Source organism: Aspergillus lentulus (assembly GCF_001445615.1).
Source record: "Aspergillus lentulus DNA, contig: Alt12, strain: IFM 54703, whole genome shotgun sequence".
Lineage (NCBI taxonomy): Eukaryota > Fungi > Ascomycota > Eurotiomycetes > Eurotiales > Aspergillaceae > Aspergillus > Aspergillus lentulus.
In genome coordinates this window covers 3,188,254-3,212,836 of record NW_028322115.1, presented here as the reverse complement: position 1 = coordinate 3,212,836, position 24,583 = coordinate 3,188,254, and the positions used below count along the sequence as shown (strand labels likewise).

Below are 24,583 nucleotides of genomic sequence, written 5' to 3'. Positions count from 1 at the left end.
CCATCCTCAACAGATGGAGTAACTGCATGACAGTCCCTCTATCACTCCAGACCGCAGAGAATATAGCAACGCTTATTGAGAAGCTTGCGTTGATACTACTTGAATTGGTATATTGACGTGTATCCAATCTGCCACAGCCAGGTTAACAGTCTGGAGCTGGATACTGCAATCCCGGATCCGACTGACGTAGATCACGCGAACCTCGGCTTCGGGAAGCGCTTATCGCTTCATCGCCTCCCCAGAGTCACGGACTACATCTATGGAGTTCTGGAACATCTCCGCAGCCTTAAAACTGATCGTCCGACACCCTACAGCCCATTTATGTTGATTGACTGACTTCAGACAAACGCCCTATCCTCGTGCTCTTATACTAATAGCTCTGTTTGATATTGACACAAGCTGTGTCTTTCAGATCTGGGAGGCCGAAATGGGTTCCAATAACGGAAGAGCGACGAAGTTAGCTTTAGTCCCTCTACCCAAAGGCTCCGTATTGCTCCCTGGCGTCACTCTACGCATACCGGTGTCGAATCGCCCTGATCTTGCCAACCTTCTCTCGGCTCTCCTCGATCAGACAAATCTGGGAAAGCGGGATGGGAACACTATCACATTCGGTTGCGTACCTTTGAGTTCGCCATTGCTAAGCAACGACGGCCAGCAGCTGATCGAGGACGGAAGCTTGGATGGTGCTAAGAAGGAGGAATATGATGCTATAGATGCAGGTCAGGCAAGGAAAGAGGATCTCTTCCGGTACGGCACGGTCGGCAAAGTAATAGGGGTGCAACGACGTGCCTATGCAGAGCCGTTCCTCGTGGTCCAAGGAGTCCAACGTTTCACTATTAAACACATACTGAGGGACAGGCCCTTTTTCGAGGCAGAGGTGGCTCTACACAATGAACGAGGTTGGTGCACAAATCTATTTGCCGTTAGAGATATACTCTTCATCACAGCTAATAACAATTCATAGATGCCGTTTCCAACGATGCAGAAACCGTTGAGTTGTTCCAGCAGTTGAGGCAACTTTCTCGCGAACTCATAACCCTCCTACGACTGTCGTCTCTACTACCTTCCACTGGCACGCGCCTGTCGCCGCTCGTTGCTCGCAAATTCGAGGTGTACATTGCGAAGACGGATCTATCGCAGGCGGGCAATCTGGCCGACTTTATGGCAGATGTAGCTGATCCTACCTTCGAGGAGAAACTGCGCGTGTTGGCTTCTTTCGCTCTGAGAACTCGGTTGGAAAGAGTTGTAGAGTTATTGGGCCGTCAAGTTCAAGGAATCAAGAACAGCGTCAAAGTTACGACGATCTCCACCTCGTCATTCCCACCGAATTCTCCGTTCGATATCAGTCAGATTGATCCTCGAGATCGTGAGTTGTTGGCAAGGCGAGCCATGGCCGGCCTGACGGGCTTGACGCCCCCTGGAGCCGCAAGCGGACGTAACGAGGATGAAAAGGAGACAAACGAAGTTGATGAATTGCAAAAGAGGCTCCAGGAGGCAGAGCTCAGTCCCGAGGCTCGGAAGGTTGCTGACAAGGAATTGAGACGTCTTCGAAAGATGAACCCGGCAAACGCCGAATATGGCGTCTGCCGAACATATCTCGAAAACATCGCCGATATTCCCTGGACCAAGGTCACCGAGGACAAACTAGGACCTGAGACGCTGAAGAGAGCAAGGAAGCAGTTGGATGAGGACCATTACGGTCTTGAGACGATCAAGAAGAGACTGCTGGAATACTTGGCTGTCTTGCGATTAAAGCAGTCAACCAACCAAGATGTTGAGCGGCAAATTGCTGCACTCACCAAGGAACTTGATGCTGCCAATGAAGCGCATGTCGAGAAGGACTTTCCTGCTTTGTCCGAGTCAGACAGAGTCTCTCTTGAAGCAAAATTGAATTTGCTTCAGTCAAGACGTATGGCTGATAAGTCTCCAATCCTGCTGCTCGTTGGTCCACCTGGTACTGGCAAGACGAGTTTGGCAAGATCCGTGGCCGCCTCTCTCGGACGCAAGTTCCACAGGATTTCTCTTGGTGGCGTGAGGGACGAGGCTGAAATTCGAGGCCACCGGAGAACCTACGTTGCTGCTATGCCAGGCCTAATCGTGAACGGTCTTAAAAAGGTTGGGGTTGCCAATCCTGTATTCCTCCTTGATGAGATCGATAAAGTGGGCGGGGCCAATTTCCAAGGAGATCCATCCGCAGCAATGCTTGAGGTCCTGGATCCCGAGCAGAACTACACATTCGTCGATCATTACATCAATATCCCAATTGACCTGAGCAAGGTTCTCTTCATAGCCACTGCCAATTCTCTTGATACCATACCCGCGCCGCTACTCGATCGTATGGAGACAATCACTTTATCCGGCTACACGACTGTTGAGAAGAGACATATCGCCAAGAGACATTTGATACCAAAGCAGATCAGAGCCAATGGTTTGTCCGAGGGCCAAGTTGTTCTTTCTGACGAAGTCATTGACAAAGTCATTACCTCTTACACAAGAGAGTCGGGTGTGCGGAACCTTGAGCGCGAGTTGGGCTCGATTTGTCGACACAAGGCTGTTCAATATGCAGATGCGGTTGATAATGGCAGGTTGGATACGTACAACCCTGTGGTTGCTCTTGACGACTTGGAAGAAATTCTTGGAATTGAACGCTTTGACGAAGAGATTGCCGAGAAGCATGGTCGGCCAGGCGTTGTAACCGGTCTTGTCGCATACTCGACTGGGGGCCAGGGCAGTATCTTGTTTATTGAGGTTGCGGACATGCCGGGTAATGGTCGCGTTCAGCTTACAGGCAAGCTTGGTGATGTTCTGAAGGAGAGTGTGGAAGTCGCCCTGACCTGGGTCAAAGCTCATTCTTTTGAGCTCGGTCTCACACATGACCCCAACGAGGACATCATGAAGAACCGAAGCTTGCATGTCCACTGCCCAGCAGGAGCTATCCCCAAGGATGGTCCCTCTGCTGGACTTGCTCACACAATCGGGTTGATCTCCCTATTCACAGGCAAAGCTGTGCCTCCGCAGATTGCAATGACCGGTGAAGTCTCCCTGCGAGGACGGGTGATGCCTGTTGGAGGTATCAAAGAGAAATTGATTGGAGCACTGCGTGCCGGTGTCAAGACTGTCCTCCTACCCGAGCAGAACCGGAAGGATGTCAAGGATGTACCGCAAGAGGTCCATGATGGCTTGCAGATTGTCTATGTCAGGTAAGACATGATTGATCCTCACATTGAATCAGCATAATTGATTACTGACATATATTGCACCGCAGGCATATTTGGGAAGCGATTCGTCAGGTCTGGCCTGACGCCCATTGGCCTGGACAACACCACATGAACTTTGTTGAAAGCCGGCTGTAGAGTTCTTCGGCTTAAACTTCTTTGCTCTGAATTCTACTCATACTCTTTGCATTCCTCCTCATTGCTTGCGCTGACCATTAACTGCTTTGGCTCATATCACGATGTCACTCTTTCTTGTATTAGCGCATTCAACCCCAATCACTCTAGCATAGCGTCTTATATAGCCTAGTCAATGGCCATCTTGGTCTTAGTTCTTCCCTATTCTTTCCATCTTTAACTTCATATGCCCAAGTTGGAGTCTTTCCGGTAAAAACTACGCCGCTGAATATCGTATTTATAGTCAGATGAAATTTCGATATATGGTACAAGGTTAATGAAAATGGAAAAGAGAAAGGGATCCGGGAAAGAAAAATGCCACAAAAAAGAAGCAAGATTCCGCTTTTCTATCCCCTGAACGAATGAAGCAGAAAGGAAAAGGAAGGCCATCTATGAACTTGTCGACGTCGAATCTTTCGCTGCTTTGAATATCGACCGGTCATAGCTGAGTCCCAACGCCTGCCAAGTCGGTCTCCAGGCCTTCGTGCCGTCCAGCAGCTGCTTCGCTTCCTTTGCGTATTCTTCGCGCTCGGCCTTGTTGGGCTCCATGGCAGCGTCGGGTCGTTGCGAGCGCTGAATTTCTTCCTGGTACTTCTCGGCGTTGAAGTACTGATCCTTCTCCCATCTGTCCAAAAGTACATTAGCACACGCGCACGACGCCAGTTCATGAGAAAAAGGCAAATGTGGTAGACATACGGTGACATATCCGTCGGCGCCTCGGGCCACACAAAAGGCTCTTTCATTTCAACCGTCATCTTCTTCTTCGACATCGGTCTCCTCAGACGGCCGTATCCGAACTTGCCCAGGGGCCGCAGGCGGGTCACTTTCTGTTGCTCGACGTAACTGCGGATCCGGAGGACACCGACGCCGTATAAACGTTGCAGGTAGTCGCGCATATCGAGCTTGTTGAAATTCAAGGGCACGTAGAATGTGGCATATCGCGGGGGAAGGAAGGGTGTGCGGATGAGGGCGATTGTGAAGTCAGGACTACATCGCGATATATTGTCAGCCCAATGAATAGAGATGCAAAACCGAGGAATCAGGGAAGGCGCTTTAAGCTTTTGAATCGACCTTGGTGAACTTACAGAAAGACCTGCTTCCGCATCGACAGCGGCGCCGAAGGAGGCACCCAGCCTGCAGGCTTTTTGGGGAATTTTGAGAATTTGCGCACCATCTTGATTCTCTATGTCCCGGTCTCAATTGTGAAATCGGAAACTGGATAGAGGTGCAAAAGTGGTGGGTATATGAATACGATTCGTGCTCGATGGCCGGATCTTCTCAACTCGGCGGAACTTTTGGAAAAAATGCACGTGTGGCCGCACCGCCTACCGTATAAAAGTGCTGCGATAAGGTCAGGTTCACAAAGAAGTATCAGACAATACAACATTTTACCTGTACATCGCGTGGAATTACAAATTAAACTTAGAACCAAAATATCAGATTATGTACTCATTAACATCATTAAGTTTGATTGACTTTTACGTTATCATGCTGAGAGCTACCGCCCTTCAGACGCCTCCGATACATGCAGTTCTCCCAATTTCCGAGAACTCTCACTAATCTCGTCAGTTACGGAATCCGACGCTCGTTCCTGATCGTTGTCGCCATGCTCATCCTCTTCCTGTGATTCCGACCCTGACTGTTCGTCCTCCTCGTCGCTGTCTTCATCATCTTCTTTCGGCTCGTCCCCATCCCCATTTGCGCCGACCTCCTTCATGTAGGCTTCCAGCTCGCGAGCCATCTTTCTTGAAAAACCAGACGCTTCTACCTCAACGTCCAACCGCTTCCCAGGGTTCTTCAAGAGCTGTTTCTTGGCGTCCGCGAAGAAAGGGCCTGGCTCATCGCTGACAAAATGGAACTTCCGTTGGAAATAGCGCTTGATGCAATTCACGTCGCGGTCGAAATACATCTCTGCGTTTGGATGGTCGATTGACACCATCTGCGGGAAATCGATAATGACCGGAACCAGCCGGATATTCTCATCGTTCTCCGCATCAGCAGGACCCTTTCCCTTCGCATCGGGATCCTCCTCTTCTTTGATCAAGATATTGAACTCGTTGTAGTCACCGTGAATAAGGCCAAACCGCGCAAGCTCCATGATCGTACCCATAAGCTCCGAATACAGTAGCGCAGGCTTGGGAACTCTCGAAATCTGTCGCAGCGGGAATGCGTCGATTAAGCTCATGACGATCGTGTGTCTGTTCTGGGCAATAGGTTCGGGTACTGAGAACCCGTTCTCTCGAAGAGCCTTCATAAAAGCGAACTCCTTCATCGCCGCCAATCGCGACATGTACATCCATGAACCTGTACTCCGATTGCGCAGATAGTCTCTGTTCGTCTTGACTGTTCGGAAGGAAATGCGGCCCAGGCGATGAATCTTTAAGATGCATTGTGTTCCTTTACTGTTCGCGACGACGACGATATCTGACTCTTTCCCGACACCGATCTGGTTTCCGACGGAGTAGATGCATTTCTGCTTCTGATGAGCGTTCAGCGCCAGGTAGTCGAGACCTCCGTAAGTAAGCCGATAGCCATCATCTGAATGAAGAATAAGATTAGCAAATACATTCATCCAAAGTATATTACTGGCAAGGCGCGAATAACTGTACATTTCGCGTTCTTCACTTTTGCGATCAAATTAGTCTTAGCCAGGTTGGAGATAGACCGATGGACTCCACTGCCGCCCCGGAGACCTGAGAGTTGTACGATCAACGGTGTCGGTACGACTTCATGATTTCTACTTCCTGTTTCCACCTATATAGAGCTCTTGTTAGCTGTCAGACAACGAGCTGTGATGAGAAGCAGCAAAGGCGGGGCAAATGGCAGGCATACCGCAGTGAGCACGCGGAAATCCTCGGAAGTGAGGTATCGAATCGCTTTGGGATCGAGCTTCATTCTTGTTGGTAGCGAGTGCTAAAAGTGATTTTAGGAAGGTGAAAGAAAGATATCGTTCGAGCAGTCTCTCTATCGTCTGCCGTTGTTGCGGATGTCATGGCGGAAAAAAGTTACATTCTTGGAGCCCTATGCCCTACTTTCCTATTGGAGCGTTTCCTTGGTATATAGTACTCCCATTGACATCGCGATAGTCTGAGTCGATTGTCCATAGACGTCTCTGAATACTTACCGAGGGATGACAGTATTTCTTTTGATCGGTATGTAAATGACGCGATCCATGAAAGAACATTATTCGCCTTTAGTGCCCTTTGATTTATCTATAATCGTATACGATCCGCCTCCGCGAGACCCAGTTACATATTCAGTTACATCCAGAACCACGGAGGCGCTTATAGTCTAGAACTAGATCGTGGCATGTTATTTGTCGATTCGGTCTCAAATACATTAAATCCAACCTCATCGGTCGCTAGATGGTTGCCCCCGCACCCGGCCCCTTGCAAAAGAAGCGTTATGAATCATCGTTTCACTCAAGCGGAATTCTCTTGCCAGTCAGGGTTCTAAATCATGCCAGTTAGTTATCAAGAAGAATAAACAAATTCAAATGGAATCATCATCCAAGAAGCTCACCTTTCGTAAGATCACAAGCCCTTCAAGGGTGCTACTAAGGGGAATGTATTGCTCATCCTCCAGCTCTGCTCTTTCACCGTAGGACAGAAGAACAGGTGTGCTCTGTGTTTGCCAGCCAGTGATCGTCTTGGGACGACCAGCTTGGCCAACCACATCCACAGCCTGACCCACGCGTACGTTCACGGTGAGTGGTTGGAGGTCCTCGTCCAGCGTAACGAGGAATCGTGGGTACATGGCGGTGATAAGGAAGTAGAGGAGGTAGTGGTGTTCGGCAAGAATGAATTGTTTGGCGTCGATCAAAGATACAACGACAGTGAGTAGGCCAGCAGCTGCTACACGGGAAAGGACCTGGCGGTCGGTGTGAAATGGATTCAGGGTCATCGTGCCCTTACCCATGTGAAGAAGACCCTGAGCGATGCGGACCATGAATAATGAGTTTTGGTCACGGTGGTAGTAGCTTGCCAATTGCCTCAGCAACTGCGCAAGACGGGCATTGTTGGTACCTGCTCCACAGAGACCCATGGCGAAAATCGCGTTGATGGCGACATCATTGTCATTGTCGTGGCTGTACCGCGACAGTGTATCGTAGACCTTCATCTGCGGGTTGCTGGGGCTGATCAGACCCATTGCAAGTGGCACAGCCTTTCGGATGTTGCTGGCACCGTAGTGCATGAGGTGACCGAACTGTCTGAGAATCATGTCCTGTCCGACTTCCTCGCCCATAGCGATGAGAGACAGACCCAAGACAGCGTAGGATTGGACAAGTTCATCTCCTTTCTTCTCATCATTCTCTTCAATAAGGTCATTACAAATGTGAAGAAGCTCTTGCAGCTTCAACACTGTGCCAGTTCCTGCCCAGGCACAGACAGAAGCAAGAACAGAAGTTGGCTTGGCCATTGGGTGGTCGACGGCCTTGAGAATGTCGAGAATGACGTCGACCTCCTCCTGGCGGCCGAAGTACAGTAGGGCCAAACCAAGCGCCATGAAACGGGTCCACTTATCTTTCAGATGCTTCTGTCGCTCCTCATCCATCAAGGTCGTAGCAATGGCTTCGCTGACTTGATGGTTCGAAGAGCCAACAAAAATAAGACCTAATGAGACAGCCGCCATTGCCGAGAGTTGCATATCCAGGGAGACATCTTCAACGACGGGAAGCAGGATTTCCAGGAGCTCCTCCTTGTTGGACCCGGCGTAGGCCAGACCAAGACCCATGATCGCAGCAACTCTGACCGGTACACTCTTTTCTTGCCAAACTTCGGGATCGCCCAGGAGAGCCAGAACGGGATCCGCCTCTAATCGTACGCCCGAACCGATCATACCTGTGCCTAGCAAAGCACCGGCCTTGATCTGCTCCTCGGTGGCATAGGTAAACTTGTCAATTCTGTCCAAGCCAGAGTCGGTGTCCTTCGACAAGAGCATGCCGAAAGAAGCCGTTGTCGACAGCATGCCATCGTCCTTTGTCTTCCAGATCCAACTTCCCTTGTCATCCTCTCCTAGCATCAGGTTGTCTTTACCGAAACCAGCATTGACAAAAGCGTTCACAAACGCGCTTGCCAGATTATGTCTCGCGGAGTCAACATTTGTCAAACCGGCGCCTCGGCTGCTTTCCAGGTGCGTCTTGTAAATGTCCTCCGGATTCTTGGGTTCAAGGATATCGAGCTCTTTGCCCAGGGATTTGAAATGCTTAGAGATCGATGTATTGTTAAGACAGTCCATAAAGGATGCGTTCTCCTCCTCTTCAGGCATATCGAGCCAAATCTGCTGTCTGGCGACCAGAAAAGCCATTTGATTTTTGAGCACTGGATCAGAAGTAGCGTTGATGTCACTCTTGATAAGCTCCGTGTCGTTTAGTCGAATGGCAAGTACGATTGCTTTTGTGAGCTCCTTGTAGCGGACATAGATCTCGTGTGCTGTCCGGAGGAACTGCTGATCTTCAGGATAGGTGAGGAGGTTGACCATGCTGACCATATACAGACAGACTCTCGAGTAAGTGTTCTCGTCGAGAAAGCGGGGGATCTCCTCAATGATTTCCAGCTCACTGAGGAGGTCAACAGCATCGGCTTCAGCATTATGACTCAGGAAGTAGGGGACAAGCGACAATGTGAGATCGATCAGGTCCTGTACATCTTTCTCTGCATTCAACCTGTTTTGGTACTCTTGGCCAATCTCCAGAGCCAGATGCCTAATATATTCGTGACCCCAGGAGCCGAGATCTTCTGCCTTGGTGAGAAGGCGATATTTCAGCGTCTCGAGCTTCTCCTCGTCCCCGTACGTCATACCGAGAACAGACAGCATATCCGCCAGCGAGTCCTAAATCAAAAACTATTGTATCAAAATAAAATTCAACCCAGACCAGAATTCGGAGATTAACCAACCTTGACAGCGCCTGCCGACCACTTCTCGTAGACCTCTGTCAGCTCATCGTAGTGCGGTCTGAGAAATTTGAGGGGCTTCGGGACAGCGGTCATAGAAGAAGTCGAAGTCTTTATGAAATTCTTGATCGCATCTAAGGCAGGAGCGTAGAGCGACGTATCCGGTTCCTGATGAAGACGAAAAATATGGGTTAACGTCATCGGCCAATAAATTGAGATTTCAGCTCGATTTTATACCTTTAATCTCTCGACGAGCATCTCAAGTTCGCTCTTCAGCTGCTGATCTTCTTCGCTGAGTTCCTCTACGATAACCCGAGCGTTAACCCTTCTGTTGTAGCAAAAACGCCGTTTGGGACGGCGGCCTCGCGGTTGTATGGGCGGATTATGACATACCTTCCTTCGACTCCTCCTCCTTCTTTTTCCCATTCGCTTGTGTCTTCTCGTCATCCTGTGTCTTCTTCGCTCCAGGCAGATCTTTCACATCATCAACCTTGCCCTTGCCCTTGTCGGCGGGAGCTGACCTCTCGCCTTCTTTCGCCATCTCTGACGGGTACCTGGCGAGTTGGTCTCGGTTTGGGGAGGGAGGTAAAAAGGTAGGATGGAAAGGTTCGTACAAGCTGCTTATAAACTCGGATACAGCAGCAGACAGCGTATTAATGAAATCTCTGCACACTGGTGGATGGAGCAGAGAGCAAATCCGGAGCTTGTTGATGGAAAGCAAGAGAGCTCACGCTCATCGCCGCTTGGGCGTTGCGCTACGGTGGAGCTTCCTCCCGCTTATGTAAGTCTACTTCACCGCCGAGATATGCATTCGCTTTCCAGGAACGATATCAAATTATGGCAAACAGGTTTATGTGGGTGTTTTCATGGAATTGCTAAGCTTGAATATGCCAATGTCCATGGCCTAGAGAAAAGGAGTATGTGTATGCACACATGTCGAGGTGCCATACACAACCGCTTAGTAGTGGAAACATGATGTCAATGCTGGATTCTAATCGAGAGATTTCGAACTTAATATGAAATGAACACTGGGTATGAGTAGACTACACGATTCCAGCTATCCAAATGAATTTTGTCGGTATAAAGTCGATCATAGGGTGATTAAACACGGTTCATATGATATGCTCTATTCTCCGTCCTCTCGCTCATGCAGGCAGAACAATCTCGTATAAGTCGAGCCATCTGTTAAGTCACTGTCTTGACAGCCGCCATAACGGATAGCGAACTTCTTCGCGTATTCCGCGGTGTCTTGCGAGTGCATTAGGTCTGACATTTCCTCACCGCGGTATGACAACAGGGGCAAACTGCTCAGCTCCGGCAAAGAGAGCGAGAAGCGCTCAAGAAGCGGCATTAACGTTGATGCCTGGTCCAGAGGCTTTTCCGAGGACAATTGGTTAATGGATGACCCAACAGCCATAGATGAGTCTGCTTGACCGTCGTGTAGAAATTCTTCCGGTGGTTGAGACAGCTCGCTATGAACTGTTGCAAGAGTAAAAGTGCCTCGGTCGGGGAACGTTGGGTAAAGCAGGTAATAACCCCGAGCTCGAATCAGCTCGAGCAAATACTCCATTACAGCAGGATATCGTTTTGAGATAGATTTCTCGTCCGTAGACTTCTCAGACGTGGGCCGGTGTAGAGCGAGGCGGTCGGTGAGGAAAGAATGTAGGTCAGCCCATCCATCGCCGAAATACAAGGCCGCATGACTGTTTGGAGCCTGCCATAAAAAGACAGGTAGCGGCTCGCCACCTAGCTCCTGTGATTTCTGAATTTGTTGCTCAACTTTCGGTGGCATGAGAGGCTCGTTATCTGTAGGTCGTGATGAGGGAAGCTCGAGCGAAATTCCCAGTAATTTGGACCCGGTGCGCTTGGTTTGAGCCGAATGCTTATATTTCAACGCAGTATACTTCAAAAAATGGTAAAAAGAAGGCGCCAGCTCAACCTCTGGGGCCAATAAGAGCACATGCGTTACGTTAGCGTTTCTAGGATAGAAAGCTTCCACTGTTCTTAAGGAAGCTTCGACTGGAGTCAAGTAATCCGGCTGTATACGGCGGCGAAGAGTGACTGTGCTTGAGGTTTGAGGAGGCCACTTCAACTTTTGCAGGAAGTAGAGGAGCTGTGGATCGACGCGAGGAGGCAGCTCAATAGTCAGGCTTGGAGTCGACCCCAGGTAATCTGCCGCTTCCAATGATCGAATTAAGCGGATCAAGGAACCAGATGATTCGGAAGGTGCCTGTATGAGGATCTCAACGTGAACGTCATTCCATACTTTGGAGCAAGATGTCAGTCACACACTCGCACGTCGAAGAAAATGCCACGCAGTGGTAAGATCACCTTTGAGAGCATCGCTATCCAACATCGACATCCACATGATATTCCTTGCAGCAGTCGGTAGTGCGATGTGCGTTAGTTCAGACTTGCTAATCTTTCTTCGAACGCCTTCTGTGAAAAAGCGATCCTCGCAAGAGTCCCCTTGGGTAATGAGAACCTGCGCGCGGGTATAAACATGGACGTAGTCTAAACCAGTCGTCACAGCTCTCTCCATGCGAGTCTCAGTAGACCATTGAGCATAGTCCGGTCGACTATCTGTAATTGAAAGAATGTCAGCACCCCGGGTTGATGAATCGGCTCCAGAATAAACACACCATGCCAGACAATCGGACAGTCGACTTCCTTTATGCCATTAACACGCTGTATGCCTTCGATGGACACATCATCTCTTCCCATCAGCACAAAATGGACTTCATTTATCTTCTTATCGGCCATTCGGCAAGCCAGAGGCAGAAGATCGGAAACACTCCGCAGGTTTGAGCCAGCAAACACAACGGCACGACTAATGGAGCTGCCATGGCGACTGGGCGGCTTCCAGAAACGTTGCAAGGTTCTCGCTAAAGCATTTAATCTGATTTCGCCTTCGTAATAAAAATCCTCCTTAATATTTGTCTGAGAATCTGGACGGGGAGGGTGCCCTTTTGCAGGAGTAACCGGAGAAGGTATTGCAGGCCCCAATGACTTTCCACTGCCCTGCCGTGCTTGCGCGAACTCTGGGTTGAATCGTTCGACTGCGGGGGGTACATCCGTAGGCATATTCTTAAAAAACAAGTATACTAAGTAGAGGATGATAATTCCTATTATGAGCCGGCGTGGTCGAGGCGCTCTCCATTGCTTTGCTCGCGAGAGCGGCTTTCTGCCATTGCGAGGTCGATGGTCGTCATCCTTCTTTCCGAGCTCTTCATCTGCCAAATACGGCCGTTTCAATGGTAGCATACTGTGCACATATGAGAGATAGCCCCAAAGGAGCTTCAGAACCCGAGGAGTGCATTGGAGGGGGAAGAATGGTCGTGTTGTTGTCGTGATAAGGACACAATTGATAGCTGCTTGGGGCGTTGGAGATTCCGCTGTTGGTTGGAGCGGAGTCTCCACCGCGCGATCTCCGCAAGCCATACTAAAGTGTCTTCAATCACCGCCCATAACCATAACTGCTGATATTGGCCACAGTCATCAGCTTTTACCATTCGAAGACCTTATGTCTGTACGATATACTCGGATTTGCTATCTTGGCGAATTATTTGGTTCCATCTCCAGAAGCAGGGCCATGTTGTCGTTTGTAAGCCGAAGCCATTAAGTGCAACACGCTCGGTGCCTTCAGCCGATATCAGCGCAGTCATTTCGTACATCATGGATCCCACAATGGATGTGGATGCCACTGGATCGCGAGGCACTAAGCGTCCCGCTGAAGACACAGAAGCAACCGCGAAGCCTAAAAGAATCAGAGTCAGTTCACTCAAGCTACCCAGCAGACTCTTGAATCGTTCGACTGATCGAGAATGAAAGCCTCTTGATCCCGATGTGGTGAACAAAATCGCTGCTGGGGAGATCATTGTAGCCCCTATGCATGCCTTGAAAGAGCTTATAGAGAACGCAGTCGACGCTGGGTCTACGTCTATTGAGGTCTTAGTCAAAGATGGTGGCCTCAAACTACTTCAAATCACCGACAACGGGCATGGCATTGACGTGAGCGTCCCTTAAGACATCCAGATCATCTAGGGGTTACTAATGTTGGCGCGCAGCGGGATGACCTCCCCATTCTGTGCGAGAGATTTACGACCTCGAAACTGAAGCAATTCGAAGATCTCTCTTCCATCGGAACTTATGGTTTCCGAGGCGAAGCACTGGCTAGTATCAGCCATATCGCTCATCTCACAGTAACCACCAAAACGGCTGGTTCAAGCTGTGCATGGAGAGCTCATTTTAGTGATGGGAAACTCATCCCTCCTAAACCTGGACAGAGTGCCGCCCCGAAAGCCACAGCGGGGCGTGGTGGTACACAGATAACGGTGAGTCGAATTAACTCCAATGACCAAGAACATCCCTGATTGGAGCAGGTTGAGGATCTATTCTATAATGTTCCTACAAGACGCCGAGCCTTCCGATCTGCGAGCGAAGAATACGCCAAAATCCTCGATGTTGTCGGTCGATACGCCGTTCACTGCTCTGGGATAGCATTCTCATGTCGAAAACACGGCGAATCTGGTGCTGGCATCTCGACACCTGCGGCAGCAAATACTGTCGATCGAATCCGCCAGATCCATGGTAGCGCCGTTGCCAATGAACTTGTTGAATTCCAAGTTGAGGATTCAAAGCTCGGTTTTCGCTCGTCGGGCTTGGTCACGAACGCGAACTACCATGTCAAGCGGACAACCATCCTCCTTTTCATCAACCACCGCTCTGTCGAGTCTACTGCGATAAAACGCGCAGTAGAGCAAACTTATTCGAGCTTTCTGCCCAAGGGCGGACACCCCTTTGTGTATATTGACCTGGAAATCGAGCCACAGCGCGTTGACGTCAACGTGCACCCGACCAAACGCGAGGTAAACTTCCTCAATGAGGACGAGATTATCGAATGTATCTGCGATGAGATAAGATCCAAGCTGGCCCAGGTGGATTCCAGCCGGACCTTTCTCACGCAAACACTTCTTCCTGGGGTTCCTACAATCGAGCCGTTGAATCGCAACAATCCAGCCGCTGGCCCGTCAAGTGAAGGCGACGGCCAAGTTCCTAGAACCCCTGCTCCAACGAAGAAGCCATATGAGCATAGCCTCGTGCGTACGGATTCCAGAGTCCGCAAAATCACATCAATGCTACCTCCTGCGATACAACAAACGCCCTCCGGTGCTGAGGCGGAGCCCGACCACTCTAATGTAGTCGAAGAGGGATTGCAGTACGAGACTACAGACCGTGAACCCCTTCGAATTGCCCTGACGTCAGTCAAGAATCTCCGCGCCGCCGTCCGGTCTACTATGCACAACAATCTAACAGAGATGATCGCAACACATACATACGTGGGGTTGGTCGACGAACGACGGCGCATCGCCGCTATACAGTCAGGAGTGAAGCTCTACCTAGTTGATTACGGCATGATATGCAGTGAGTTCTTCTACCAGTTAGGTCTCACAGATTTCGGCAATTTCGGCATCATCAAACTCGAACCAGCGCCGAAATTGGTGGACCTGCTTCGAATTGGAGCAGACGCGGAGCGAGAAGCACATCTCGCTGCCGCCGGCCCCGGCTCGAGCCAACAGACCACACAGCCTGAGCAAACAAGCACGGCAGAGGAAAGTGAGATCTTTGCCAATGCACCGGACATAGTCGCAAGAACACTCATCGACAAACGAGAGATGTTGAACGAGTACTTCTCTCTTCAGATCTCCGCAGAGGGCGACCTTCTCACGATTCCCCTCTTACTCAAAGGCTACCTCCCATCATTGGGTAAATTACCACGTTTCCTGCTAAGACTTGGCCCGTACGTCGACTGGACCAACGAAGAAGAATGCTTCCGCACGTTCCTGAGGGAGCTTGCGGCTTTCTACACGCCGGAACAACTACCTCCTCCCCCTCCTGGCGGGTCAAATGCTGCTTCACACGACAAGGAAAATCCAGAGTCCTCAGAAGAGCAGCAGGAAGATGCAGCTTTGAGGCGCCGTCGATTGCAGATAGCTCGGATGCTGGAGCATGTTGTTTTCCCAGCGCTCCGGGCTCGTCTGGTTGCTACCACACGGCTTCTCCGCGGTGTGGTGGAAGTGGCGGATCTTAAAGGTCTATACCGTGTGTTTGAGAGGTGTTAACCTAGACCTGGAGAACGACATATATCTAACGCCTTCTCAAGAGCTTATGGAGCCCATCTTGGTCAGATTCAGACGCAATCTTCCTGGTGTTACCCTCTGCAGCCAAGATCTCATTATTGGAACATGATCCGATTGGGTCAAAAAAGCTTGAGTTTGTGCATCGACGAGGCAACTAGATAAAGATACAAGTGAAGGGAAAATAACGTAAAGAAGATTAGATGATCAACGCCCAAGGCGCAAAGCTTGGTATGTAGAACAAACAGTCTTGAAGACAAGGCAGTCATGCAAGAATCCGGTGTGCCTGCTAAATAGAGGCAAGAAAAGAAGAACAATGACACATGTATCGTGCATCGACAGGAAACTCATGGCTTCGTCACTTCAAACCCCAAGAACGCCAGAACATTAAAGAAATCCGTCGCTTATCTCACCATATTCCCATTCAGCTCATACAGTCCGTTTAAATTCGTCATCAAAGCGTAAATCTTCGTCACTATCAGAACAGGTCAAAATTCTGGTAAGGAAAATGCCTAGAAGCAGACCCTGACGGAGATGGACAACTGTTCGCGCAGGTCAAGAGGATGCCACACTTGCGGGTCGGCATCAGGTGTATGTCGTGTTGCAATTATCTCGAGTATGGCTTGTTCATCAATGCAATTTCCCTGGCTATTGAGGCCCATTCGAGTTCTCTTTTGATGGGCTTATTGCATCTCTGCAGTAGCTGCTCTTCCCACTTAAGAAGTTCATACCTGAGGAATTCTGTTAGCCAGTGATGCGATCATACATGAAATGGACCGCGGGATTGCTTCTGCTGATTGACTCGAGCTGTAGGGAGTGCTTACACGAAACGCAGATGAGGCTGAATGATGACATTGAGTCTTCGGGCACGAACGAAGCAGCTAAAGAGGTAAAAGTCAACAAGGGTTGGTCCTTTGTAACAATTCATTTTTCACAACCAGGGTAGAGCGTGGCTTACTATGCTCTCGGGAAAGATAGGTTGAGAGAAGCCATCACTTCGGCAATACAGATTGTGGCTGATCGAGAGACTCCAACTCGGCAATGGACCAACGTGGCTGCTCCATCCTGCTTCCCTTTCCCTGGAAGAATTGACTGGTGAGCCTTATCACAAACATTCAAGGGAACCGATCAGAACTCACTGATGAATTCCAAGCATCGGTCGAATTCCTGAGTCAATGGGTCTATCCCATTGTCTTGAACCTGAGTTATATGCATCACGTTCTCTGGGCCCATCCGAGCAATGTCGAAATCTCTCCATGAGACTGACTCTCCAATGCTCAGAATGCGCCGAATTCCAAGAGCCCAGAGCATTTCAGGATTGTTGGCGTGGCCCAAATTGCCAAGATACATATATGGGAGAATTCGACTCGGAAGTGATCCATCACAGTACCGGAACCATGGCGGATCTGGAACGCTGGAGAGACTCTCCGAGTGCGTCGCAGGACTCTCATGCAAAAGTCTTGTCTGAATGCTGCTCAGAAAAGTGACATCCGACGGGTATGCGAAGAAATTACGCTTCCTGTCGCAGTGAAGTCGCAGCCATGCCTCATGAGCCGGTATACCTTCAGCGAACATCAAGTAAGCGATGACCAATAGTGAAGCTTCAGTATAGCCGTCTGGACAGTGGATAAGAATCCTGCGAGGCTTCCGTCGAAGAGATGTCATGACAATATCTCCATCAACATCTGTTGGGGATTCCGGCTCTTCTGGGTTCGCTAGATAATAGATCCATCGTATAGTGCTTACAAGGTCGTCTATCTCTCTTGTTTCAGCGGATGGGACGACAAGCGACCCGGAAGACGGGAACTCTAGCCGCAGAGGACTGTCGTGGTCATCCAGCTGCCTATTGAGTTTAGCCAGATATCGAGGGCCAGGGATGCTGGCAAGATCACTTGTCTCAATCAAAAGGTCAAAATCTTCGGCATGCGCGGAGTCGTCTGATCCGGATCGCAATATGTAATCAGGCGTCGGCCCTTGCCAGACATTCTTAGAAATCTCAGAAGCTTTGGCCATCTCGCACATTTCCAGCCGCTCCCAGTGAACTGGGGATGTGTTAGACCTATCCCTCCGAAGAAAAACTCAAGAAGGGCTTACAGAAATCGACTACCTGGCCGGTGAGCTGGCCTTGAGAGTTGATAGCAACGAAGCGCGGGCAACGGCGTTCAATCTCAGAAAATTCACCTATACGTTCGTTAGTTGCTTTTTTCCGGTAGATCTCAGTTACCAAGCCGAGAAGGGACTGACTGGAGAGGATGAACGTATGGTAGGATGGGAGGAATCCATCTGGGTCATTCTTATTTCTCCAACGGTACTGCGCGGTGGCAATTTTCTCAGCAACTTCTAGGAGTTGCTTTCTATTGACACCGTCTTGGCCGTAAACAACAATGTCTGATAGAGTAGCCAGCTTTGCGGTTTGTATCTGAAAATTGCGAACAGAGAATCCCTCCTTCGGATCACTTGGAACGAAATCCCAGCCGGACGGTGCAAGAATCTCACTGGGAGACACTGCACCTTTGAGCCTGGATGTGCTAAGATCACCACCGACTTTGACGATCGTGATGCCTCTCCAACATTGGGGAGTCCGGCGAAGAGAACGTCTCCGGTTTGTGAAAAAGCCCAGTTGTAAATGATTTTCCGGGTGAAGTCCATGGAGCCACGGAAATACCTGGCTGGGGTCTGGCAAAGGTTGAGAAGCCCAATAATCCAAGGCAGCGGCTAAGGTTACAATGTCGATCGAGTATATCGGCGGTGAATTGGTCACACGCGGGAACGTGTCGGGAGGATAGAGAAGCGACGTGACCTTCTTATCGTCTTTCGCCGATTGTACAGCAGTCTGCGAAGCTGCTGTCGAAGTTCCCGACGGACACACAGGTAAATGTTTGTTTGGCACCGGCGACGGGGTTCTGGTGAGATTCAGGGATGAGGAGATTCCCGCTGGCGGAGGGGTGTCATGTCGCAGCGTTTGCTGCTGTACCAATACCGTAGCCATATTCAATGACAGCTGTGCAGTTTGGGTGTATATACAAGTCCAAAGTATGTTTCAATCGGTGGAATTGATACAAAGACACACGGTCGCTGGGCGATTAAGAGTACATCTGCTGCACAACATTCGCGACCAAATTTCCAACTTATGTGGATGGTAAGGAATGGATGAATGATGCCTGTGTGAGAGAGACTTGTTAGCAGATCATCTGACGTAAAGACGATACAATTGAATTGAGTCGACATAAACGCAAGGTGACTTGCGTCCTGCGCTGCTCGGGAAGGGGTGGAAACAAACGAAGAGAAGCGACCTAAAGCATACCCGGTTCTCAAATACTACACTCTGGAGGGCAACTTTGATGGTATCAAAGACAATAACAATAGCCAGGAAGGAATACTGATAATTGAATCCAAAGTATTGTCGAGTCGCGTGGATACGATGGCGTGGTGGTGAGAAGGGTTCCCCAGTAGTTACTGTATCCCCACTCAGTAGATAGCAATGCGACGGACCCGCTGATAAGGGAGAAGCGGGAACTGGGTGTGACGTCCTTGGCGGGTGCAATGGTAACAATAAATTATATGAAAAGCCACCGATGAAGATGTTGAACAGTTGTAGGATGAGCTGGCAGATAGAAGATGAGGTAAATCTAGCGCTGTCTATTGCGTTTTCAATGATGAAAATAGATTAAACGATAGCCCGAGAGTCATTGCCTGGTGTCTTGGTTTTGTACGCCCAAAGTACGGGGGTGGGGAGGGGTAGTATCCGTGATCTAGTGTACAGTAGTCTCGCACTAGCAGTTCCCGTGTTAGAGCGAAGTGTGGATTAACTGCGGATGGCTCGTGCTTCCACAGTGGGTTGGGTGTTGCTCTCCCCTCCAACGTCAATTACCAGTCTATTATTCGATCGTTGCCCTTCCGGAGTTAAGACTGCATGAGACTGCACTACTGGTGGCTCTTAGGATTAAATCCTGCTTTCTGGTAACTCTGAGCTCAATATATGGTCAAAAACTCACTTCTTTGGAGGAGGAGCATCTTTGATCAAACCCCGTATCACCAAGTATCTATGGGAACCATATCCTACATTGGGCGACTTTCTCGTCTCCCCATAAGGCTGACTTGCCGCTTGCAGCCAGAAACGACATCCATCTTGTTTACACAAGCGCCGATGCTCTCTATTATAGATGCTTTGAAATAACATTCTATGCCATCAGTCTGTGACTTCCCAGACTGAATCGAATGGATGGCGTCCAGCCCCGGTCTCTCTGTGCCCCCCACCACTTCCAAACTCTCATAGCATCCTTGACGCCAACAGTTCTTGGGTAACATCCAATAGGGGCATCAGGAGCGCTTTCTCCCCCCCGGATGCACTAAGTGTGGTCCAACCAACATCAGTGCAACCTGCCAGAGGGAGGTTTGGAACCTAATTGTCGACCCTCCTGCATGGCCACCAGAAACTCTGTTGTCGGATCCCGGCTTTTTAATTGGAGTCGAGGCGAATCCCGTATTATCTTCCCATTATTATGCATCGTGTATCTTCAGTCACTCGTGGATGATCGCAAGTCGGACGCCATGGTTCTAGAGTGTGGATGGCCACAGCCTGAGGAACGTCCATTGCGACGGAAACTATGACGACGAAATCTCGCGTTCTCTGTCCTCTCGGACATAGTTACCAGGATTGATAGGTGCTGCCAGAAAGTTTCACAACGATAAGGTATTGTCCGGGATTATTCCCTGCTGGACTGCCGTTGTGCGATAGTGCAATCGCACCTGCGTCCGAGGTTCTCGAGGGCCGTCTGCCGGTTACCATGGTTTCCTTCCCCTGCTTACTTTCTTCTAACGGTCTGATTGAAGCTTCAGATTTGGAACCTGCAGGTCGCTTGCGCACTATGTACGTTCTGTAGCCTGCAAGCTTCGGAAACAAGAGCGTCAGTGGCACGCGATCTTGTTCTAAACGCCTGAGCTGAGTGTTTGTTGTTCAACAATCCCATTTACAACTCAAGAACTCTGTGTTTACCCCACTCGGAAACTTCGATCCTGGTCTAGCTTACATATGCTACGTGGATGGATGGACAACACACAACATCAGGACAGCCTTTTGGCACCACAGTCCATCGTCTTTTTATAATCTAGACTTCTCAACTATGGCTGCCGGGTTTCGTCTGACGAGCGAGGAGTTGAACACAGAGCATTATGCTTGTCTGGCGCGTGCAACTCTACGTTGTTTCCACTGGCTAGCTTGGCCTCCTCGGGTAGAAGGTTATGATGCTGCCTTTGGTCCCAACTTAACACCTCTAGACGTTTCGCAACCCTACCATGTTAATGTTACCGGGGTACAATTCTCGCGATGGCTATACCATACCCACTGAAAAACAAGCGACATGCGGATAAGCCAGATGACCAGCACCGGCAAGTTTGGATTGAAAGTGCAGTAGTGCTCTGCTGCGATCTGCTGGTTATATGACGAGCTAGCGCGCGGAACGCGATTCCCGTTTGTAGCTTGAAGAGCTGGTATAAAACATCAAATGGACAACTAGCCTTGTCCACGCGCAATTCACCACGCAACTATTTCCCAATGCCGCGAACACTTGGCCCCAATTATATTCCGGCGCTGTCTTTCAGTTCCTGCGCGAGCCTCAACAGATAGAAGCGAGATATGTCAGATGGGAGACCGTCGAAAGACCTCACCATCTTCTGAATGTCAGTTCTGGCTTTCTCATAGGCCTGCAAGTCACGGTTGCCGTAGACGTCTCGACCAGCAGCATATCCTTTGGGCAGGCTGCGGAAGAATACATTGACTGCAACACTAACCCCGCCAGTTGGAGAAGCAGTATGCAGCCACATCGGTGGGATGAATAAAATATCGCCACTGTTCAGCACAGCTTCTTGCGGCGACGTGTGTGGAATTGAGACGACAGAGCCGTCTTTGATATTCTGGAAAATATCGGTGGTAGAGCTAGACGCTCCTGGTGGCACTTGCAAGTATTGCACGTCAGTGGGAGGGAAGAGTACCAATCTCCTCTCCCCTCGGATTTGGCATAAGACATTCGCCATCACCTGCGCATAGCGATCAGCCACTCTGAGCTTCCATCCCTCTTGTTTGGTAGTTGGACTTACATCGTAATGGAGCCACATAGTAACCGGCCCGGAAATTCTTAACGGAGAGCTGTGGGCATTTTCTGTCACGAATGAGAGTGCCTCAGGGAGTTTAAAGTCATCCTTCAGACCAGGGAAATCCGCGGCAAGGTTGGCAGGAAGCTTGGATGGTTGTTCAGCGGAAATGCTTCGGAGATACTGGCGAGCACCCGCATGAACCTCGTCCAAGAAGTCCCCGAAAGTCTTGGTTACATAGGAGAAATTCTTCGCCTGGAAATTCATGTTTTCCGACCGACTCTCATGAACCACGACCTATTTACGAATCCTTAGATGCGGGTCCCGAATTGTCTCGACTACGGCTTACCTTGCGATCACTTCCCACAGCATCTGTCAAATATTCCTTCGTCCAGAGTTCGACGCAAGGTCCAATGTCTGACCCCTCAATAATCACCGGCTTGCCATTAGCCAAGATCTGCTGGAATTGCTCGGAGGTGTCGACTCGTATACGGCGAATCGATGAGAGTTTCGAAGTAGTGCTGCAGCCTGCAATTTGTGGAACATTGGGAGATGCGACAGGTCTCGGAGTATGCGTAGCTTCAGGAACAAGAGTCCACTCGTTCTGGGCTGTAGAGCCGGCCGGCCTCAGAACCCAGCTCCCTTCCGTCCAGAATGTGCCAAACGAGAAGCAAACTGCGCCACCTCCCAGTATCAAAACCTGGTCTGGATCAATCGCACAGGCCACATGACCGACAAGCAACGGTCTAGGACCCTGCAATTTAGCCCCGAGTCCTATCGCAGACAGAATCCGGTGGCCCCAGGACGACTCGTTTTCGACGCATTTGAGGAGCTCTCCTACATCAAGCAACATGATTTCACATTCATATGGGACAATCTGTCGAGGAACAATTCCACCAGCTATAACCATCCCCCAAGAAGTCCGTGTGACTGTGGATCCAAATCGGTGAATGTACTGACCCAGAGGTGTTTGTTGCAGGTGCTCGGTATGATCGGTCAACTCCAGAAATATAGTACCGTCACTGCGCTGGCATATCTTCCATATCCAAAAGTCTTCAATGATGATTCCGTCGGAGCCAATGCCTCCGAACAGGACGCCTGTGGTATGGTTGACGCTCTCTAGACAGGCCCCAAATCGAGCAGGAGGTCTTGCGCCTTGTATCTCAACTTCCTGCCATCCGTTGCTGCTTGTTTGCCATAATAACCAAGTGTCAAAGATCGATCCGTCGCTAGATCTCCCGCCGTACACAAGGACCAAGTCCGAACCTGTCTCAAGGGTAATCTTGACCGCGCAGTGTCTGAAGCGAGGAGCTGGGAGACTCTGAATGGACTGCCACAGCTTTCCCTGTCGCAACCAGCAATCTTGAAATGCGTTCGCAGGTGACGCTCTCCCACCGACGAGCAAGCAGTCACCACCGCTCAGGCTAGTCACCGTGTGACACATCCGCGCAGAGACCTCTCGTGGAGGGAATGGAAGCTGCGGGGTAGTCATACCCTTGCGCTTACTGTAGAGATCTGTCGACACATCGCGAGTCTGGCGGCCTAAACCCGAATGGTGACCCATGGAATTTTCACTGTCCGGGATGAGGGCCCCGAACCTCCTCTGCCCGCCTCTCGGGTCGTTACGCGCAAGCAGCACATATTGTGAGGATACATCGGGCTCCTTAGTAAATGCCGGCGTCTTCTGTGACTCCTGAACCAAGGCATGTGGTTTCGTAGAAGCGACGAGCAAGAAGTAATGCGAGGCAAAGAGTGCAAACTCTTCCCACTCATCGAACGGTTCGACTGTATCAAGCCATGCTCGTAGAGAACTTCCGACAAATTCCTTATCTGACCAGAGATCCCAGAGACTTCTAGCCTGCGCATGTGCCCAGCCGGCATTTCTAAATCGCTGTTCTTGCTCACTCAGTGAAGGATATTCGTGGATTGAGTACAAGGGCGCTCCGAGTTTGTTGAAGTGCTTCATCATTGTTGAAGCAAAAGGATGATTGGGTCCGTCAGGGAAGAACTGTTCCAATATACAGAACTGAGAATCTGAATACCCTGTTAGCTTGACGACACTGATATGGTATATTGACGGTATTAACCATTGTTGAGCTTTGAGGCCCAGTCCAACACAGCATTGGCAGACTTGACATCCATGTAGGTCAGAGAGACCTCTGCCAGGAACAAAATAGAGCATTCAGACGGAAGGACCTCTGTCTTCAGCACATCATCTAGCTTCTTGAGGTTCTTCAGATCACAACCAATCGCCAAGTATTGCTCGCTGCGGATCTGGATTGGACTTTCATCCGAGAGAAATTCTACGTTCTCAAGAAGCTGGGTAATCTCGTCTGTCCTGCAAATGGCCGTCTTCTTATTGACCATCAGCTTCTCATAGTCGATATCAACGAACCTCGTGGTGCTACACAAGGATTTATCGGTACTCAGGAGTATGAACGGTAATGGATCACTACGATAGCCCAACTTAGCATACGACTCATGCGGCCATTTCTCCTTCGTCCGATCGGCACAGCGGTAGTTCTCTACGACTTACAATCCACATCCAAGATTCAGTACGAATTTGGGTTTATCAGACGGCTGCCTCATGAACCGCCGAACCGACTCCGCCATAGCATACATGCGAAGCCAGTATCCACGATTGATCAAAGGCGACCGTCTCGGGGGTTTCTTCACGAAATATCTGAAGAAATGGGGCTTGGGGTAGTATAGTAATTCGACGCTCCGCTTGGACACAATGCTGCTATTATTAGTCTACGTAGAAGAAGTCAGTGGTATGTGCGCGGAGTCGTCTTTAGAACGACTTACTCCCATCACTAGATCGGCGTCTCGTTCGGCCTTGGTGTTGACTCCAGCCGTAGCTGGTTTCTTTGCAGCCCTCATTGTGGATTCAGCGGCCAACAAAGGACAAAAGAAGACAGACAGTCACAATCAGTAAACTGTTGGAATCACTGTTCAGTCCATGGAGGGGGCCCTCGAGGACTAAAAAATTTACCAGATTGCGGAGCAAGATGTGGCCCAAGCGCCCAATGCTCGCTTAGCGCGTTTCGCCCAACTGTACAGCGAACCGCGG

The 24,583-nt window shown here is 49.9% G+C and overlaps 8 protein-coding genes across 8 annotated transcripts; 2 read left to right on the top strand and 6 right to left on the bottom strand.

The window, feature by feature from the left end:
* Positions 1-427: 427 nt before the first annotated feature.
* Positions 428-3,204, top strand: ALT_6982 (putative LON domain serine protease; the record flags this gene model as incomplete). The annotated part of the gene is made up of 2 exons (XM_033558317.2): positions 428-899; positions 965-3,204. The coding sequence occupies 2 exons, from the start codon at positions 428-430 to the stop codon at positions 3,202-3,204; spliced, it is 2,712 nt and encodes a 903-aa protein (XP_033414208.2).
* Positions 3,205-3,779: 575 nt separating this feature from the next.
* Positions 3,780-4,563, bottom strand: ALT_6981 (mitochondrial 54S ribosomal protein uL23m; the record flags this gene model as incomplete). Its single annotated transcript, XM_033558316.1, has 3 exons — positions 3,780-4,014; positions 4,086-4,376; positions 4,475-4,563. The coding sequence occupies 3 exons, from the start codon at positions 4,561-4,563 to the stop codon at positions 3,780-3,782; spliced, it is 615 nt and encodes a 204-aa protein (XP_033414207.1).
* Positions 4,564-4,887: 324 nt separating this feature from the next.
* On the bottom strand, positions 4,888-6,284 carry ALT_6980 (protein kinase RIO2; the record flags this gene model as incomplete). The annotated part of the gene is made up of 3 exons (XM_033558315.1): positions 4,888-5,927; positions 5,999-6,143; positions 6,222-6,284. 3 exons carry the CDS (start codon positions 6,282-6,284, stop codon positions 4,888-4,890), a joined length of 1,248 nt encoding a protein of 415 aa, XP_033414206.1.
* A 527-nt stretch (positions 6,285-6,811) lies between these two features.
* ALT_6979 (proteasome regulatory particle base subunit RPN1) lies at positions 6,812-9,824 on the bottom strand (the record flags this gene model as incomplete). The annotated part of the gene is made up of 5 exons (XM_033558314.2): positions 6,812-6,841; positions 6,912-9,221; positions 9,287-9,451; positions 9,521-9,585; positions 9,677-9,824. 5 exons carry the CDS (start codon positions 9,822-9,824, stop codon positions 6,812-6,814), a joined length of 2,718 nt encoding a protein of 905 aa, XP_033414205.2.
* A 585-nt stretch (positions 9,825-10,409) lies between these two features.
* Positions 10,410-12,547, bottom strand: ALT_6978 (uncharacterized protein; the record flags this gene model as incomplete). The annotated part of the gene is made up of 3 exons (XM_033558313.2): positions 10,410-11,548; positions 11,615-11,866; positions 11,926-12,547. 3 exons carry the CDS (start codon positions 12,545-12,547, stop codon positions 10,410-10,412), a joined length of 2,013 nt encoding a protein of 670 aa, XP_033414204.1.
* Positions 12,548-12,958: 411 nt separating this feature from the next.
* ALT_6977 (mismatch repair ATPase MLH1) lies at positions 12,959-15,405 on the top strand (the record flags this gene model as incomplete). The annotated part of the gene is made up of 4 exons (XM_033558312.2): positions 12,959-13,054; positions 13,115-13,294; positions 13,351-13,617; positions 13,666-15,405. 4 exons carry the CDS (start codon positions 12,959-12,961, stop codon positions 15,403-15,405), a joined length of 2,283 nt encoding a protein of 760 aa, XP_033414203.2.
* Positions 15,406-16,548: 1,143 nt separating this feature from the next.
* On the bottom strand, positions 16,549-18,409 carry pps1 (tyrosine/serine/threonine protein phosphatase PPS1; the record flags this gene model as incomplete). The annotated part of the gene is made up of 3 exons (XM_033558311.2): positions 16,549-17,462; positions 17,515-17,601; positions 17,665-18,409. 3 exons carry the CDS (start codon positions 18,407-18,409, stop codon positions 16,549-16,551), a joined length of 1,746 nt encoding a protein of 581 aa, XP_033414202.2.
* Positions 18,410-20,997: 2,588 nt separating this feature from the next.
* ALT_6975 (tRNA methyltransferase PPM2) lies at positions 20,998-24,393 on the bottom strand (the record flags this gene model as incomplete). Its single annotated transcript, XM_033558310.2, has 6 exons — positions 20,998-21,456; positions 21,517-21,807; positions 21,860-23,544; positions 23,598-23,962; positions 24,047-24,264; positions 24,319-24,393. The coding sequence occupies 6 exons, from the start codon at positions 24,391-24,393 to the stop codon at positions 20,998-21,000; spliced, it is 3,093 nt and encodes a 1,030-aa protein (XP_033414201.2).
* Positions 24,394-24,583: the final 190 nt, after the last annotated feature.